A 19,459-nucleotide genomic window follows, 5' to 3' on the forward strand; every position below is an offset into this window, starting at 1 on the left:
GGACAAAGGTGACACCAGAACAGGCTGGACACGAGGACAGACACCCCCCCCCCCCCCCCCCTTCACCTCTGAGATTTGGGCACACTGGCTAGGGCTGTGACGAGCCCGCCCGCCCGCGCTGAGCAAAGGGGCAGGAGCCAGTTGCTGCAGTGTGGCCGCACTGACCTCCATGGCATTCCCGGAGGAACACCGGGGCCCCATGTTTGTGCTTGTTCAACTGTTAGATTTGTGAGACGCTCGGCCTTTTCTTTTTCTTGTTTTTAATCTTGGCTTGATGAGCATTGCACAATTAATGCTATTGCCCCATTAATGACCCCAGCAGGAACCTGGAGGGGATGTGCTTTCTGCAAAGAAAGATAATTTGTTCTCTTTGTTTCCTCCAAACAGTTACAAATTTCACACCTGATTTATAGGAATGCAGTGGGGTGATGCAAAGCTGCCCCGTTACCTTCACTACAGCAGTGAGGGGCTCTCGCCTGGCACAGAACCGCAGCCTCAGGTTTAAATCAGCTGTTGAAATGTTTCCTTCTCCCCGTGTCTCCCTGTAATTGGTTCCAGGTCAGAGAAGCGATGTGATGTGCAGCAGGGCTGGAGCTGTGCCCCTGGGCACGGGGAGGGATTTGCCACCGTCTGGCTGCCTGTGTGTGTTCCGCGCGGAGAGGGCTCCCGGGCAAAGCTCGGGGCACGTCTGCATGGGAGGTTGTTCTGGATAGGAGAAAGGCGTCCTCTTCCAAACCACTTCCATCTGCTCCCGAAGCAGTCTCAGCTTGTTCAGGATAACGCACCCCCAAAAGCACCCAGGCAAGAAGCGAGGAGCGAGCGATTCTGCTCTAAATTCACACCCTGCCGTAATCCAGATTAATTTGCCTGCGTAGCAAAGGCTGGGCCTAGGCTTGTCGAGGGTAGAATTGCGAAAAGCTCTGCAGGACGTTCCTTTGTGTTGTTTCGTGGCTTTAATTAATTAATCATGGCTGAGCCCCTCAAATGGGGTAAGGTGGATGCTGCGGTGCCTTCTTGTGCCTCCCTGGGGCTGGGTCCCTGGAGTAGCCCCCGGCTGGCAGCAGCGAGGAGCGCGGCTGCGGTAACGCGACGCTGATAATAACAGGGCAGTAAAGGCAATTTTTAACAGGAATTTTGTGTAGAGACATTTTGGAGAGGGCCACCCCTGTGCCACGAGGCTTTGTCAGTGATGTTATTCCCAGTTCATGACTGGGAATCCTGAGGGTGCAGCAATGTCCACCCTCCTGACTAAGCTGCTCCGCAAACCTTTCGATGTGCTGCCCTGACCCAGCCGTTCTCCCTCTCCTGCAGGATCCTGGTGAACATGGACAACAACATCATCCAGCACTACAGCAACCACATGGCCTTTCTCCTGGACATGGTGGAAGCAGAGGACAAGTTCCAGATCATCCTCAAGGAGCTATAAAGAGCCGCAGGCAGCACTTACTGGGACTTCTCTCAAAGCCGGCAAGTTTGACCCAACAGAACTCAGCCTAATGCCTCAACTTGTTGCCTTTACTTGAATACGCCGCCCCCGGGAAAGGCCTCAGCCTCGCCGGGCCGGAGACTGCTTGGAAGATCTGTTATCGATGTGAACATGGAACTTCTCTCTGTTGAGTTTATTATTATTATTTTTTATTTTATTTTATTTTATTCCCTTCTGGCGATGGGCCTGACCTCCTGTTTCACAGCTGGGAACGTGCAGCTACACCAACATGGCTGTCAGAGCCCGGGCAGGGGCCGGGCACTGCCTCTGCTCGCTGTTTGCCTTGGCCCGTGACTGATCCAACCCCAGGCTTTGGCTTTCTCCCAAACCACCGGTCACGCAGAACCTTCAAACCATTTCCAGCGGGGCTGAGCCCAGCTCTGAGCTTCTCTCTCTCCACAGAGACTGTCACAGATGCCTTTAAAACTCACTGTTGAACGGACACTGCCCGCTCCCGTGCCCCCCACCCTGCCGTATCTCCGAGTGTAAATACCACGAAGGCCTCCATAGCCCTTGTTTATACATTTCTGATGTATTGTTCCTTTTATATTTTATATATGTATAAATATGCATTGTTTTATATTTGACTCAGTACGGTGACACAGAGCATTTCAAACACAGGCTGCTTCACATTTCTCCGTGAACTCCTTTTGTAACTGTGTTGTTGGTTTTGTTGTTTTGGATATTCTGTAGTAATAAAGGTTCAAAGATGGAAAGTGAACTGTTTTCACCCAGCTCTGGAGGTCAGAGTTGGGAAGGGCCGGGAGGGGAAGAGGACTCAAGGCTGGTTTTGCACCACGTGCTGTTTAACAGCAGCAGGAGTTTGTTCGTCCAAACTGTCTCTCCATGAAGGGGGGGTGAGGGACTGCAGCCGCTGCCAATCTGCTCCCGGCTGCAGCTCCGGCTTCCCTCCGTGCAGCAGATCAGCGCCGGGACTCCCGAACCCTCCCCTCGGGCACCCCGGGCTCTCCCTGCCGCAGCTGCAGACGTGCCGTCACGGCGCTGCAGGCGGGCGCAGGTTACCGAGCAGTTCCAGGCACATCCCTTGGATGGAGGGATGACGTTACATGGATTTGGTGAATTTTAAGCAAGCCAAAAAGAAGGGCCCTGGTTTACTTCTGCTCGTAGGAGGAGCAGCTCAGCCTCTGTCTTTTGGCGAGGTGGTGTCCCAGGTGGGCAGCCCTGTGCCTCCTCCCGGCTGTTTAAACTCCCCACATCTGCCACCCCTCAACCCCCGTCCTTCACCCCCTGCACTGAAATTGTTTGCAGCTGCTTCCCATTTAGGTAAAAAAATGCCAAGGGGAGCCCTGCGTTTTCTCGTTAATCCTCTGACCGGTGAAAACCGGGGACTTTCCTCCTCCCTCTTCTTCATCCTCTGCTGTTCCTGCCCGTGTCAGAGAGATGCCCCTGAGTCCCGGGGCTGGGGAAGAGAGAGCAGCTCCGCTCCTGCTGGGAAGGGGGTTTTGAAATGTTGAAACGCATCGGGCTGCTGAATTTTGGATTACTTAAGTGTTGTTATCACAATGAGGAGGGCCTCTAAGATGAGGCTCAGATAAGTTTGAAGCCTTATCAACCTTTGAAGATCTCTCCCAGCACTCTGCACTCCTTCATCTTCATATCCTAAACTCCTTCTTCAGCAGGATTTCTCTGATTCAGTGTTGGTTCTGCGAGGCCGTGCCTACAGTCCTGCTACAGCAGAATTTCAGCCTGACCGCGCGGACAGGTGTGAGCGGTGCAGGTAAGAACAGAGGTTGGAGCACCCAGCGCCCGTAGAGATGAGGGGGTGGGTGGATTGTGGGGAGCACCATGTTCTCCGCAATGCTGGAGAGGCCCCAACACAAGGCTACAAAGCGCAGATGGAGGGAGCTGGGAGTCCCCCAGTGGCTCGCCCCAGGTTTCTGCGCGGTGGAACCGCTCTGCCCCGTGAGCGGCCATTGCTGTGGCGGAGGCTGGGCCTTGGGGAAACCCCTGCTCGTGGAGGCAGCTGGCTCTGCAGGGAGGGCTGCAGGCAACTGTCAGCTTTTTTTCATGTTGTGGGCTCTTGGTGACCTCTTATCCCTCAATTCGTTGCTCTAAAAGTCTGATTTGGGTGTAACTTCCTACCAGTGTAAGCACAGTGCTACCTGCCTGATTCTCTTCTCGGTTACGCTAGGCTAAGTCCATTGATTCCAGCAGCATTACTCCTAGTTCATGACAGCAAAAGTCATCTCTCATTAGGTTCCCAGCAGAAGAATGATGAATTTTGCTGGGTTTTACAGTGGTCCGTTTCATGCTGGCCACAAACCTGTCCTAAGTTTTGCCGGGTGAGAACCGCGCTGTCTGGAGCTGTGTGTGTCCGCACTGCGCAAACGCCTTCCCCCCGCCTCTCTCTTCATGGAATGGAGGAGAGAACCAGGCGCTTTTTCCGTGCAGGTTCTGGGTAATCCTGACTTTGTCGGGTTTGAAATCACGGTAACTCCGCTGCGTGCAGGGCAACGCAGGTTGATTCACACCAGTGTAAGAGCAGACAGAGTCACCGCCCCCCGCCGAGGTGGGTGTTTTGCTGACTGGCTCAGTATCGTTCATCCCTTCCAGCAAAGGCGAGTTGCTGGCGAGGTTGCGTAAAGCAGAGCTCCCAAATATGTGAAAGCATTCTTGACTCTTTGCCCGGAGCCCACCAGTTCCTTTTGAAGATTAAGATACGAGTGATGAAGGCGATTCACCTCTGAGCGAGCAAAGGTCGTGTGAAAGTATGAACCCACTTGTGTTTTGCAAAGGGCTGGCGCTGACAAATGGGAGCAGCTTCCTCGGGAGCGGTGTCTGCTCCGGACGGTCGGCAGCTGGTTTGTGCTGACTCGGGTCAGAAACGCTCAATTCAACTGGCTTGTGAAATGCAGCTGGCGGGTGTGCGGCGGAGGGTGTCCGGGCACACGGTGCGACACGCGTTCCGCACGGGCACCGGGCTCCTGCTGCGCCACGGCCTGATGCTGTGTGACAAACCCTGTGTCCGTCCTCTCGCGAGCGGGCAGCAGAGACACAGGATTTTCCCACACTGCCCTTCTAACGTATTTCTACCCTGATAAAGGATTCCCCGCCAGGGTAATGTCTCCTATGGGCATGGTCAGTCCCAGCACCTGTTTTCTCTTTGGTTTGGCAGGTGAAAGCACCAAGAGGAGTTTTTTGGCAATGCCCGTTAATTGCATTAATTATTCAACATCTGCAAAACTAGAAACTTTCAAATCAACTTTAGTTAATGATTGTTTTCCTGACAAGGAGGGGATCTCATCAATGCTGATCAATATCTAAAGCGCAGGCAGCAAGAGGACGGGGCCAGGCTCTTCTCAGTGGTGCCTGGGGACAGGACAAGGGGCAACGGGCATGAACTGGAACACGGGAAGCTCCATCCGAATATGAGGAAAAACTTCTTTGCTGTGAGGGCAGCAGAGCCCTGGCACAGGCTGCCCAGAGAGGTGGTGGAGTCTCCTTCTCTGGAGATATTCCAAACCCCACCTGGAGGCGTTCCTGTGCCACCTGCTCTGGGTGACCCTGCTCTGGCAGGGGGTTGGACCAGATGATCCCCAGAGGTCCCTTCCGGCCCCCGCCAGCCTGTGAAGCTGCGATTCCAATATACGTTACCAAGTGCCGCTAATTAGCTGCTGAGCTATCAGCCAGCCGGCCGCAGCAGGCTGAGGACAGGACTGTGCACCGTGAGTTAGCGTGTGCTTTGCAGAGTTTGACAGATGTCCCGTCTGAGGAACCCTGTGCTGGTGTCCGGGTTCTGCTGTTCACAGCGCTGGGAGCCGCTTCCTGCCGTAGCTGCAGATGGAGGAGCACTTCCCGGGCGCTCTGGGTGAATAAGCACCTGCAATGACAGGGATGCATAAAAAAGAGAAACATGGAGCATGTGAGGCAAGTTGTGCAAGAGCCCTGGTATCCCCAGTGCTGGGCGGAGGGCTCTGCTCTTCACTTCTACAAACACCCAGTTTCTATGTCTTTATTCATGCTTATTCATCCCTTGCATCATCAACCAAGCAGCTGAGGATCTCGCTGTGTGGTGTGGTTCTCCATCACTATAAAGGGCAAAACGGCATCCTGTGTTTTGTTAGGACACCCACACGTTGTGTTTGGAGATGCCCTGGCACTGGGCTGGGTATCGGAGAGGATCAAAGACAGAGGGGAACGAAACTCTGCCGCCATCTGTGTGGCAGCGTGGAAAGCTTTAGCGCAGTCAGCGAGGGTCCCCTCTGCTCCGCTTTCTCACCCACATCCTCAGGTAGTTCCTTAGATCCGTATAACTAAAGTTCTGATGGGTGAGATGGGTACTAAAACCCCAGCCTGTGTCCATGTCCTGGTATCTTCATCTGGAAAGTGTCCTTGGCCATAGAATTAGAGTTGAGTGCTAACGTTTGGTGCACGCAGACCTTGCTTTAGCTTTAGTATGTTGAGGGTTGTCTCGAGTGTACCTTTGACTGTGACTCCCGTGCAAGGGATTGCCCAGAGTTCCCGGAAACACCGAGACCCTGGCTCCGAACAGCCCGGGCACCAACAGCTGCTGAATAACCAACCTTTAGTAAAGCTGCTGCTTCCTATCAGCCACTGACTGATCGAACTGTGAAGTATTTTGCCCCCCTGTAGCTCTGCTCGTTGTGGTATAGTACAGAAGGGTTCTGTACGTGTTCTTGTGGGCAAGGGCTCCAGTCACCTCTAATCTCGTGACCAGCTGTTTTGATCCAGTGGAATTTTCTTCCCCTCTTTTCAGGCTAGAGTGGGAAGGAGATGTGGGTTTTTTTCTAGTGACGGAGTAAAGGCTGCGTGGCTGGCTATGACTGTGGCCATGGTGTCCCCTTGTCCTTTTCATGCACTGACATAGTATTGCATGGGTTTCTAATCAAATTGGTACAAAAGATTGATGAAAATGAAAGATGGCATTTCTCCATCATCTGCAGAAGGTATTTCTAGCCCATTCCCTTCCTCTCTAATTAATCTGGTAACCGTCCTTAACAACTGTGGGCCAGCTCTTCAGCATGAATAAACGGGCCTAGCTCTGCTCCTTTGACTGAAACGGGCCAATTTACATTGGCTGGGGATCTCGTCCCAGCTTAGTCAGCAGAACAGCTCTGGGGAGCCGACGTGTTGATGCAGCACGTTGCAAGTCCAGGATACGATCTGGACACGGCTCCAGAAAAGCCCATTACCTGAGTTGTGGTGCCATGAGGGCTCTGGAGACACTAACGGCACCAGCGTGTTCTCTCGCTGGTATAAAATCCACAGCTGGGTGAGTTCAGACATTAGAAATAATAGCAGTATCGCTATTGCCTGCCTGTCCAGCCCTTCAGTAACCTCCCAGAAGGACTTACAAACCTTAGAAGAAATAAACAGGGCAAGGAATATGCGTCTGACTGACCGAAAAAATAATGTTACTTGTGCCTGGCAACAATTAGCCAAAGGCCAAGGAGGGACATGATCCGCCCAGGCTGAGCTGAGCTCTGCCTCTGGACCATGACGCACTCTGTGTCTGCGCGGGAAAGAAACGCTCAATGCGAGGAGTCTGCAGCAGGGTCTGTCCCTGTCTCTGCCTCTCTCCTACCAATGCCCATGTCAGGGTGACAATTCCGTACTGTTCCCCGTGTGAGCTGGCCCTTTGCTGCCGAGGAACAGCTCGAGCAGTGAGCGTTACCTGCAGGGCTGCGGCAGTTGCCCACTGGTCCTGGCTGGAGGGACTGGTGGCCTGGCTGTAAGTCAGGGTGGTGTGTTTAACCCGTTCCTCACTGAGGGTGCGTCCCTCCTCCCGCTTCCCCAGGCATTTCCTGATTACAAGCTGCAGGATGTTTCTTCTCCCATTTTACTCAGCTTTACATCAGGAAAGCTCCAGGGAAGCCTGTGGAGGATGGAACAGCCAGGGGGGTATGAAACCAAGGAGGCTGTGCTGAGGTGCTCTGTGCTGCTGCTCTCCAGCTGGGGCACAGAGCCTCTCGCTACTCTGAGAAGGCATGTTTTTTTAAACCTCTTCTCTCCCTGCAAGTGCTCTTCTCTTCCAATCAAACAGAGAAATATTGCAGGTGAAACGTCTGTTGTACCAACAGCCAGAATTATGTGTTAGTTTTACACATGCACCAGAACTCACAGAACCTGTTTGTCAAATGCCCTGACAGTCAGTGATGCTTTAATGGCCTTTACATTGCAAACATGCTTTTTGAATCTTGCCTTTAAAAATAATATTGTAAAATATGGATGAACAAGTTGGATAAAGAAGTCAGGACTCTAGTGCTGCTTCTGCCACGTTGCTGCTGTGTGGCCCTTTGGATGAGAGCAGACCATCTGAAGGTGTCAGGAGATGCTAAGCTCTGATCTTATAAGGATTTAGACATTTGGTGCTCGTCATAAACCTACTGCCCCCCGTTCACAAGGGGTCCTACACGCCACGTGCTACTGAGTTAAGTACCTTTTGGAAATGCTGTGTGTCTTCAGGTGTCCGCAGGCCTTTGCAGGTGAGCTCTCCTAATTTCTGAGCTTCATTTTTTTTCCTGTTGAGCGGGCAGTAGAGCTGTTTAGTCACATCTGTGTTTTGCTATCTCTAGTCGTGAGAAGTACTTCAGAACAATTTGTATTTTTTCCTGGCCCAGGGAACCTTTCCTGTGATCTGTTCCCCGTCCATCACCCTGTGTCAGCTCTTGAGCAGTCCTGCTTTGGACACCCTTTGTAATCCGCAAGGTCGTTCTGCCGGGGTGAAGGAGGGTCTTTGCAAGGGGTCGCTGGAGCAGAGAGAGTCAAGCAGAATTTCTGCCTGTCAGGAGAAAGAGACATTTGAGGAACTTGTCCCAAACTTATGGGGTTTTATGTCTGGAAACAAAAGCTGTGGATTTTGTTAAGTGCCCTGGGGAGGTGGATGCTTTATCATCCTAAGCTAAAATCTCTGGGAAATGATCCGGGGGGAAAAGGGTTCAATTTCAATGCTATAGACAGCCCGCTTTGTTTATCGTAAAATACAAAGACTTCCCAGTGGTCCAGCCTCTGTAGAGACCCGGCTGCTCAGCTACTCCAGAGTGAGATAGCACTGAACCCAAGACAGAGATGCCAAATGACTCCAACTGGGAGTTCCTCCCATTCTCTCCCGCTGACTGAAACGGGAGAGGGAGCAGGCTCTAATGCCGGCAGTTGGGTGTGGAGTGTTTTTCTGTTTTCTGATAACACAGACTGGCGATCTTCTCTCCTCATATTTAATTTGCCTTTTCCTCTATCCCTCTGTCCTTATCAAAGGCTGCTTGGCATTGCTTCCCTCCCAGCCTACAGCTTCCCACTCTTTTTACAAAACCCCTGTTATAAGATACAACTGCTGAGAGATGTAGTAAAGATACACCTGTTGGGTAAGGACAGCCGTGGGCTTTCTCATGTTCTCATTCTTTTCCATGGCCAGGAATTTATTGTTGATCTTAATCTTAGGCCAGGCAACGTCACTGCGTGGTGACAATAAATTTACTTGAACAATTTGCTGATAGACAGATTTATTTGTCCTCCCATAAGGATACCAAGGGGGAGGAGGGCTTGGGAAAAGGGAGTTTCCTTTCATGCCTTTTAATTTCTCTGAAATAAGCGGTAGGATGGAATACATGGGAATGGCAGTTCCGTCTTGAAGGAAGTACTTGAAAGTTTTAAAAGGCTCTTTCCAGCTCTAATTCCCAGCCTTAGCAGGGGCTGAGGAAATGCCCATGCTTTACCCATCAGGTTCCTTGAGCTGCCGGGCAGCCACGACCACGTCCCACCGTTCCTGCCCAGTGGTTCCCAGATTTGACTCTCTAAGCCCAGTGTGTTCTCTGGGGGTGAGATTAGGCATTGGCAACGCAAAAGAAACACAGCCTAGTGCTGAAAACCTCTTCCTGGGATGTGAGGCATCTTTTTTCCAGGTCATGTGTGCTCTGGCTTCTTACTCTGTAAAATGGGGATAAGAAATTACCCCTACATCATAAGGGTGGTGCAGTATTTAATTACTGTTTGTAAATGTCTGAGAGATCATCTGATAAAGGTACCTCTGATACACTGCTCCAGGGTGTTATCAACCCACACTCCCCTCCAAGGCAGTGCACTGTAACACTTCCACCTCTGAGCCAGTTCCCCTAAACCTGTGGCAATAACTGGCCACGTTGGACCAGGAGATACAGTGGGACACTGCGGGGTCACTCTGCTGTCTGACGTATTTTCCTCTGTCCCATGAAAGTGGCGTGTCTTCCAGGCTGGACTTACCTGAAAGGAGTTTTCTTTGCTCCCTTGGTAGGTTTATGTGGCTGACAGGTTGCAGGCTCTGGAGTAAATCTGTCCATCCACGTTAGGTGGGAGGTCTTTGACTTGAAGCAGGAGGTTATACCCTTGGGAGACACCGCGATGAGGGAATCGCTGATGTTGTAGTGACCTACAAGACAAACAGGAAAGGGATGTAAATAGCAAACAAGGCCACAACGGTGGCACTGAGGAAAGAGAGTGCATCAGTCAGTGAATGTAATAGAAGGAAAAAGAACCGGTATAACAGGACTGCGTGGGGAAATCGCTTCTGGATTTAAAAAGCCCTGTCCTGGGCAGAGCTTATTTCGAGGGACACTGATAAGGCAACACTAAACTTTGTCCTGAGCATAGGAACTAGTGGAGATACTAGCAATTTTAGAGAAACAAACAAACAGGAGAACTCACACGTGGCATAACTTGTAAGATAAGCTACAAAGCTACCTGCCCTCACACTCCAGGTCGCAAAACTCACCGGGCAATGGGCCAGTAGACTTCTTTTCCAGCTTAAATACTGTGGAGCTTGGTACATTATGCACTAATGTGGCTTCTCCTGAGGCCTCTGGCACTCACACTGCACTGTGTGGTGTTTTAGTGATTCCTTACGGCTACTCAAAACTGTCAGGATGGTTTCTGGATGGTTGTCTCAGCAGAGGTTCAAAGGGACCTACCCACAGCTCTTGGAAGGGAGACTCACTGGTGTCCTGACACCTGGTTAAATCTAACAGGCCTTAAGAAGCTCTGAGTGACCTGAATTTGTGCGTGACGGTGCTCTGCACCCTGGAGAATCAGAACCAAAATCATCAGCAACATCTTTCCGCCCAGCTCAAGGCTCGCCTATGTGGAGAAGGCCATTTTCCAATTTTTTCCGAATTTAATCCTCTTGTGGTTTTGGACACAAACACTGTCTGGCCAGAAACGTTGTTGCTTTGCTTGCAGAAATCCATAGAGGTCTGTTTCGGAAAAAGAAAAAGGGCTTGTGAATGCCTTTGAATTGACTTTACCTGTGGGTAATTACCAACAAAGGAAAACCCACATTTAAAATCCAGTTGTCTCCATTGTGAGTGGTTCTAATGATAGAGCTGTAGGCAGTATTAGGGCCGAAATCTGAGAGTGCTTACCAATTGTAGGTAGGTCTCTTTGTGACTGCCCAGCAGGTAAAGGTTGCATTTACACAGACGCCGAGGATTTGAAACCCTTGCAGAAAATGTGGCTTTGTGTGTTTAACTGCTGACTTCTGCGATGTCAGCTCTAAGTGTCCGGTTTGGTTCAAGTCACCGACTGAGCACAGAATTTGAGATGGTGCTGCCAAGACACCAAAGGGGCATCTGCAAAGGGGCTCCTGGAAAGGGCTACAGAGGAAATGGGATGTCTCTGCGGCTGTCGCTGCTGGGACTGCGGGGTGGGCTGGTGCCTTTGAGCTAAGGATGACTTGAAGAATCTGTATTTCAGTCCCTTCAAGCCTGCAGATAACTGCTGGAGTGTTTGCGCCCTCCTGCAGCTTGTACCAAGCTCAGTGTGCTGCGCTGTTGTTACGCTGCTAGCGGTCCCCGAGATAATTGACTTGGACAGACGTGCCAAAAGTCCCTGGGGGAGCAGGTCACCCTGCTCTTGTGGAGTGCTCAGCCACCTGCTGCAGTCACTGCCCTGGTGCTGTAGTTAGAGAAAACATCTAACAGTCAAGGCTAATTCACTGGTGTAAGTGGAGGGGTCCAGTTCATGCACAAGAGTGAGGAGGTCGCAAGGAACCTGCATAAAAGACTTAAACACAAGAAGGCTGATGCTTTTTCCCTGATTTTTTTTTTTCATGTATTGCCCCATCCCTGGAGGGGTTCAAGGCCAGGCTGGACAGGGCTTGAAGCAACCTGGTCTGGTGGGAGGTGTCCCTGCCCAGGCACTGGATGATCTTTAAGGTCCCTTCCAACCCGAACCATTCTGTGATTCTATATTCGGCTAGCGAAATGCCTACAATAATCATGATGTTTAACTGGCTTTATTTTAATATAGGGTTTGGTTTTGTTTGAGGACAGCTTGGGACACTGTTTTCTTGTTTCTCGCTCAGTTTTTCTCCAATATTCATCAACTTTCAGCTGTCACTGCTTCATAAGCAGATCCTCCAGTTACTAGACAAAAGTTCCTTTTTGCCTGTGTGAGAGCACTGACCACGTAAAGACTGCAGGATCTGGCCTTCATTTTTTTTCTCAGATGTCTCTTTGTCTATAGTCATAAATTATCAGACACTGCCATCTTTTAAATAGATCGTTTCCTGTTCTGCCTCTTGTAGGTTAGATATTATCTCCTACAGTAAATCATGAGTCAGTGATTAATTCAAGAAGGCCGTTCCCAGAAGCAAATTCTTACAATGTTAAAAATAATATGATGCGAATCCATTATAGTATGATATAGAAAATAATTATGGCCTGCAAACTAGTTTAATCAACTTGGAACATGCTGGGGCAGATCCGCAGTCGGAGTGAGTCATTATAAGAAAGTTCACAGTCTTAGCGTATAGGTTGTGTGAGCGAACACGATTACCCCACGTCAGCTGAGTCTCGGTAACTCTGTACTGTGCTCTTTGCACACCCAAATTGTGAGGTAAGACGTGTTTGTTTAAAAGACCTTTGCTGATGTTTAAACTATATCAAATTACTTTATAAAAGCATGAATTGCTTCAAGAACACGCATGCAGCCAGTTAAGATGTCTCAGATGATGAGTGGCAACTTATTAAGCTTATTAAATTGTGTCGTCTTCATTCTGTCTCAAACAGCTACGCAAAGTCATCAAGTACTGTAAAGTGTCAACATGCTCTGCCTCACCGCGCAGTGGATGTATCTTGCATTAAAGTGCAGTTTAAAAGGGGATGGCTCACTAGGAAATGGCTGCAATGCAGATGTGCTGTGCAGAAAAAGACAAAAACTCTCTCTAAAGAATAACAAAACAATCCAAAAGTAATCACAGCTATAGCAAGATACCATTGAAGGGACAGAAAAGTCCATTAGCAGCGCGTATATTATTATAAACTATCTGATAATTGTTAATAACACTTTGTGTTTTGTTAATATCTTCCATATCTGAAAACATTCTGAATTCCTGTGGACTAAAGCTTACAACACCCCGGAGAAGCCTGGTCACCATGGCATGGGTGGGGAGCATCAGGCAGAGAACAGTTAAGTGACTTACACAAGGGTGAATCAGCAGGAGGTTGAGGAATTGAACCTGACGGCTAGGTCCTCGGCTGATACAAACTGGCACGGCTCCACAGCAAGTGGAAGGGCACAGTCAATTACATCAGTTGTACGTACGCAGACCTGATTCCCGGCTCTGAGGTTGAACCTCAAAAGCCAGTACCTGTTAGAGATGTAACATTCACCTGCCTTGAGCTTCTGGGCAGAAGTTCCCTCTAACCAACCAAGGCAGGCTGGATTTCTGGGATGAAAACTCATGAGATGATATGGGGTCTTTCGGTATCAAGGACAGGGGTTGCTGCAGTCCCAGGGTCAGGGAAAACACAACCAATTCTTTTAGGAATAACTCTGAGAACAGCGATGATGGAACAGAGCAATGGTCCGTACAGTCCATATGTATCTAAACAACTTTTAAACCTCGCTTACAATTGGTCTTACTGGCCCTTATTGCTGCGAGTTCCACAAATGAACTACCATTAATTATTTTTTTTTTTTATTTGTACATCTGTTGCTCCAAACAGCTTTAATGGTAAATTGCCATCCCAGTTTACAAATGGAGAACAAACGCTATTTGTACAATTACTTCCTTCTTTCAAGTTTAAATTTATTGGGTTTTAAGTTTATGCTGATATTCTTCTGGTTTATATGATATGGGAGAAGCTCGCTATTTCATTTTTCTTAATTATCTATCTCACATACATTTCAAGCCATCTTATTTGCCTTCTCTCGAAATTAAACATCTTCAGCATGTTCAGTTTTTACTGGGACTCTAATGGTCATAGCTCTCATTTCTAAATTGCATTTATTTCTGCCGTAGCCTTTTTTTAGAGTCAGAGTGGCCAGAACTAAACATAATGTTCCAGCTGAAGGTGTACCAGCAGCATAAATGATGGTATTATTGTGTTTCCTGTATCATTTTCCAAGCCATCACTTACACCCCCAAATTCTACACTTTAATTGTAATTGTGCATTAAGGTAGATGTCTTCATTGTTTCAAAATTATAATCCTTTAAAGCAAGTCTCCTGTTGCATGGAAAACCTGAATATTTCTGAGTATGAGAAAAATCAAATTTCTCTACTGTCTACATGGCAATTTGTATAGACTGGGAGCCGCAGCAAATTGAAAATCTCACCTGTAACTTCTGAGTCGGACTTCATTAATTCAGCATGTGGGCAGGATGCGTTACTTGCAGTCACCACACCTTTCCTGGCTCTGTTCTCTTTCTGCCCTTTTCAAAATGAGGACTGGGAGGGATTCTATTTATAGAGCCAAACAAATCAAAAACTGTCTCTGTTGTACATGATACCTCCAGCTTTTCAGGTGTGATCCCATGAAGTGCTGAATGCCCCTGGTAGCACGACCTACTTCTGTATCCCAGGAAATCCAGGAAAAAAGGTGGGATTTGGGAGATCTAGGAGCATAAAAGACGAAAGGAATAGCTTTGTACTAACATAAATGTGAAATGATTCCAGTATTTAGGATGGAAAGAGCTGAAGTTCCTGATCTTTGAGAGAATTCTACCACTATGTGAACTTCATTAATTGTGTTGTCTGCCTGTTACCAATGGAAAACATTCTGGAAGTGCCTGGAAATTACTTAGTTCCTATTCTGATGAGTTCAGAGCTGGAATCAGACAATGATCAGATGTCCCCCAGAAAATAGCGCAGGTATAACAGTGAGCAAAAGAGCATGGGATGCTTGGGATTGAAGAACAAAGCAATGTGGAGCTGAGAGGTGAAAAGACCACAGCTCAGGCATTATTCCACTCATGCAAAGACACAAGGCTGAATGAATGGATTTGATTGTGTAGACGTTTTTACAGGATCAAGAAGGAGCAGGTTCAAGGTTAAAGGTGGGGAAATGGAAGCCTCCACGGGGCGAGTATATGGTTGATTAAAACCCACCATCCAGACAGGACCTGTGCTGGTGGCCACACAGCAGCAGCAACCCTGGAAGGACTCGCTCCCCCTTAAGAAACAACCGTGAATGGCGGGGAGAAGAATGGAGGCTCTTGCTCTGCTTGGTCTTGCAAAAGAGTAGACTAAAGGGAAGAATAGATGGGAATGGGCAGGCAGAGTTGTCTGCTGGAGAAGACGCTGTTGATTTACAGTGAGATCACGGGCAAATCACCAGTCTGTTTTTCTACTGCAGCTGAGCTGTTTCTTGCTACATGCGACAAGTGTAATAGTGCTACTACAGTGCTAAAAATAATAAAACCCAAACATGTGCCGCTTCCATTAAAAGTGGAAGAGCACTGCAAGGAATCACAGCCCAGGTTTCCAGTTCTTGTGATTTGCACATGTAATCCTTGCGGATTTGGCCTTCCTCATAAAAATGCCACCCGAGTTATAAAGCAGATGGTCACAAATAATCTTTTCCACATTTTTTTTCTTTGTAGGGAAATGCTCTGGGACAACCCAAAAGCTGAGTTATGTGATGCAACTCTGGGAATTTCAGCAAAGCTGCTCTGACTTACGCAGTGTTTCAGTTCAGCCCCTGTGATGGGGCTGAACTCCTGGGATGCCAAACTTACAGGCGGAGATTTCTGAAGATGTGGTCTGAGGGCTTGTCCACATGGAGCAGGCGGGGATCCTGAGCTAGCTATTTTTTATCAACCCCCAGAACTAGACGCAGAACAGACACTGCTTTGGTCTGGTCTTCGACTTGCATCTCCACATGGCCCTGCCATGTGGAAGCCCTGCCACGTGCCTGAGGTTCTCCAACCTGTTCTCCATGGACAAGAGGGTTGTGCTGAGGAAAGCAAGATTGGTCCAATTTGCTAGAACTGGCTATTAAAATTGCAGCAGGTTTCCAAAGCAGCTGATAAAAAACTGCATCTGCAAGCTTCATTCCCTGGTGTTGCCCAGGCTTGGTTTCTCCTGCTGACCAGCCTGCTGAGGCTTGGATGGAGTCCCACGCTAAGCCCTGCCCCATAAAGGGGAGTTACTACTCTGGTAGCACGTTCTTGATTAGCACCTTCCAGGATAGCACGTGTCAGGGAAAGAGCTACAGAGCCCTTCTCCCGTCCGATGCACCCAGCTCTGGGCTTGGCATGCCCATCATCACCTCAGTGTTGTTGAAAGTAATTGGAGATTAGACATCTCCACGCCCTTGGAAATTTACCTCCTGCTAAAGTGACTGCAAACCTCTGTGCCCTTGGAATGCTTTGAGTCGTATTCTGGTAATCTAAGGGGGCGCTGAGTGAGAGGTAAGTCCCACAGAAATACCTTGCAAACTCCAGCGTTCTGGTACCCGTAGGGATGTGTGAAGACAGTGGTAAACTGGCAGAGTTACAAAAGTGGGTCAACTCACCTGTTAGGTATTCTAGGTCAGGCAGTAAGAGGCAAATAAGCTCTTCACGTTGCCTAAATTACAAGTGGGTAAACTTCATGTACTGGCATTTATCCCTGACTACCCTGCTAAAGGAATGCGCTCCAAAATGGTTTGTGCTGAAGAGGACAGAGTCAAGTGCTTTTGGTGGAGGAAACTAAGTCAGCAGCCCCCAAATGGTCTGGTGTTAATGGATCTAATGCTTTCCCTCCCCTACCTGGTGCAGTAACTTTTCTCTAGGGATAAAACTTAAGAAAGAATCAGCCAAGCCCTTGTGTAGCTTGTGGTTTGGCTTCCTGCCCGCTCTGCCCTTCAAGCAGGAAATTCTCAAAGGGAAGGGAGTGCTTTGTGAAGCTACCTTAAGACTCTGCCTCTTCTCTTTTAGTCAGAACTTAGCATCAGGTCATCTGGAACTCCTGGAAGCTGACCAGACAGACTGATGGCGCCTACAGAAGACATTTAAGCAACTTCTCTACCTTGATCATTTTCCCTCATCTTTTGTCCTTTACGTCCTTGATTGCTGTTATTCAATCCTGAGATAATACGCTCCTGATATCACTGAGATGGGAGAGACAAGCAAGGAGGAAGAGATCAAAGGAAGGAGAAGAAAGAGAAGATGCCAAAGGCAGAAGAAGAAAGAGGGAAGATGCCAAATACTTCCTTGATTTACCTACTTTACATACCCGGCACACAAAGTTTTAGAAATTCTTGATATACTTAATTTTCAGAGTTCTGGTGTTGCTGCGTAATCACCAGACAGCAGGAGACTGTCAGCAGGGGCCATGGGCATCCTCTTTCCACCAGCAGAGGAAGTAGCTTGAAAGCTGAATCCAGAAAGCCCAGGAGGCCCTTGGCACCTGTGAGCGTTGGCTGGACTTGAAAAGAAACCCGGCAGCGCTCAGGCTGGGAAAACAGTACGGTGAAAATATCTTTCTGCTTCCCTCTGCTGGACAGATAACAGAACTACCAAGGTCATTCCTACAAATCAGGGAAGGATCAGGCTGAAGAATAGCAAAAGATAAGAGGGGTCATCTTGTGCTATCACTGCACAACCATTAACAGCACTGATTTCTCTGAATTTGCTCCTGAATTGCAGAAGAAATGCAATAGATATTTGTGTGTCCTGGGGAGCTCAAGAAGATTGGAAATGGGACCAGGGCCAAAGATAGGTGGGTGAGAGATGGGGGGACGGTACAGACGAGGGCGCTGTTTGTGGAGTAATTTCAAGGTTTAACCCAATAATATTGCTTTACCATTTTTTCTCATCCTGTTATCAGTTGTGATTACAAAGCTAATTTAACAACCTTGATCTAAACTTAGTTGCTATTCTCGTTACAAGACAGGATCATTATAAATTGCAAAGAAATTTGAAACAAAGACATAAACTTCAAACATTTTTGTTACTCACTTGGTTATACTGAAATCTCTTTGACTGAGAATTAAATCCCTTTTTTTCTGAGTTTGAGATTACTTTCCTGTGGTATTTATAAGGGCTGGAGGAAATCTTGAAACCTAAAAGGAACAGCCAATGATAACAAAATTCTGAATATGGAGTTACAGGAAACATGGAACTACAACTCCAGCTCTCATTTTAAAAAGGATGTGTAAGTTAAAGGCAAATTTAACATAAATGCAGTATTCAAGTCAAGAAATCAGCAGTCACTTCTGCATTTAATTTCCCTGTTTTATTTAAGAAGCAAAGGGGAAAAAATGCACTTCGAAGCACAACTGTTGATGAATGGGCTTTAAGGGTGACTCAGTGCTGTTAAATCGCTTTTGCAGATTGTCCTCATTTACTGAGTCAGGCCTCTTAACAACTTCCTTCACCAGACTGACCCTCTCTGAACTGAAAATCTGAGGAAAGACGCTGAGTGCCCCGGCTCCTGCCAAAATTGGATGCTAAGCTGCCCAGTGTCACCCACAAAGCGCTGCGCTTCGCAGGCCTGGAATCAAACGTCTTGTCTTGGCACTGACAAGAGATGGTGAGGTGGAAGCTACTACCATTTCTCAAAATGCATGGTCTCTTGCAGATGTATCGTGACAAAAACACGGATGCCTCATCTATTCAAGCTCTGGCATTAGTACTACCTGTCACAGAGCTGCACGAGTGCTGGATTAGGCAAGTTTCAAGATAAGGTCACTGAAAATGTAAGTGTGCTTCTGACCAAGGGTAGTACAGGTCTTAAGACAAGCTCTGCAACTAGAGGGAAGGTTAGTGGAGGGAAAAGGTCTGAGTAATTGCTAGGGAGAGGGCTCTTACAGGGGCGGTGTACAGCACAAGGAGGTGGTCAGTGCTGCAAGGGAGCGAACAGCAAACTTTCCACTGCCTTGCAAAGCACACGGCAACTGGAAGGTTACGATCCGATAGCATTTCTTAGTCCCTTGTGCTGGTTTGCCCCCAAGCAGAGCAATTGTGGACCTGGAACATCACTAACAGTCTGTGGACATAAATTGTTCTGGGTACCACTTACTATTGATTGGTTTCATTAATGAGTCCTTGCTGTACTTTTAAGGAAAAACTTTTGCATGGTTGGGGTTTTCCTTCTTCACCTGTGAAACGACTGTTTTAAGTGCTGTTCCTGTTCACTACGTGGTTACCGAGCGGTGCTTTTCTGCTTGATGTTCCTCGTGCTCCAGAAGATCCATGAGTACCTGCGGAAAGGCAGGCGCCCATGTTACAGAGCTACCGCGCAGCCAGCGCATCCACTCTGTGTAGCCCCACCATTTTGTTTCTAAAACGAATCAGTCGGAACCGTTAACGTGCAGCGGACGGACAGCACCTGGAAGGGCCGGGTTGGTTTTCTACAGATGTAACGGGTCAGCTATAACCTTTGTTTTCTCCATTCAACGAGCCGCTCCAGCGACTGCCGCCCGCGCCAAGGACCGTTCAGGGGCGGGGAGCAGAGCAGCGGCCTGAGGAAATGCCCGCTGTGGAGCTACCGGAACCAACGTAACGTTCGCCGCCCGCGCGGTGCACGCTGGGAATGGCGGGTACCGGAGCGGGTGAGGGGGGGGCACCCCCGCCCCCCCGGTGAGGCGGCCGGGTGCGGCCCGTACCTACCGCTGCCCCTGAGCCTCGGGAGGCTCCGGCCCTCGGCGCCACAGCCGGCTGAGGGAACGCGTGCACCTGGTTGCCGAGACAACGGCCGACCCAGCTCTCCTCCAATCACTGCGCTGGTTACTTTGCGCCCTCCGGCAGGCACCCA

The 19,459-nt window shown here is 48.8% G+C and overlaps 2 protein-coding genes across 7 annotated transcripts in view; one reads left to right on the top strand and one right to left on the bottom strand.

The window, feature by feature from the left end:
* Positions 1–2,091, top strand: part of GRHL3 (grainyhead like transcription factor 3) — a 28,889-nt gene extending 26,798 nt beyond the window's left edge. Inside the window, exon 17 of the mRNA XM_054223855.1 lies at positions 1,312–2,091. Coding sequence (XP_054079830.1) covers positions 1,312–1,426 — 115 coding nt within the window. The 3' untranslated portion in view covers positions 1,427–2,091. The remainder of the gene's footprint in view (positions 1–1,311) is intronic.
* Positions 2,092–4,493: 2,402 nt separating this feature from the next.
* STPG1 (sperm tail PG-rich repeat containing 1) lies at positions 4,494–19,188 on the bottom strand. 6 transcript variants are annotated; one of them, XM_054224008.1, is made up of 6 exons: positions 19,034–19,188; positions 17,662–18,905; positions 14,056–14,334; positions 9,704–9,869; positions 7,908–7,989; positions 4,494–5,327 (listed from the first exon to the last, which is right to left on the bottom strand). In XM_054224008.1, exons 3-6 carry the CDS (start codon positions 14,078–14,080, stop codon positions 5,178–5,180), a joined length of 423 nt encoding a protein of 140 aa, XP_054079983.1. In that variant the 5' UTR covers positions 14,081–14,334; positions 17,662–18,905; positions 19,034–19,188; the 3' UTR covers positions 4,494–5,177. The 6 variants fall into 6 exon arrangements, 3 of the variants coding, with proteins under 3 accessions (XP_054079983.1, XP_054079984.1, XP_054079985.1); XR_008469804.1 differs by lacking the exon at positions 14,056–14,334 and having other exon boundaries at positions 7,908–8,249; positions 17,662–17,765; positions 18,804–19,188; XM_054224009.1 differs by having other exon boundaries at positions 14,056–14,179; positions 18,725–19,188.
* Between the last annotated feature and the right edge of the window lie 271 nt (positions 19,189–19,459).

This window comes from Rissa tridactyla, chromosome 18 (assembly GCF_028500815.1).
Source record: "Rissa tridactyla isolate bRisTri1 chromosome 18, bRisTri1.patW.cur.20221130, whole genome shotgun sequence".
NCBI classification, from domain to species: Eukaryota; Metazoa; Chordata; class Aves; order Charadriiformes; family Laridae; genus Rissa; species Rissa tridactyla.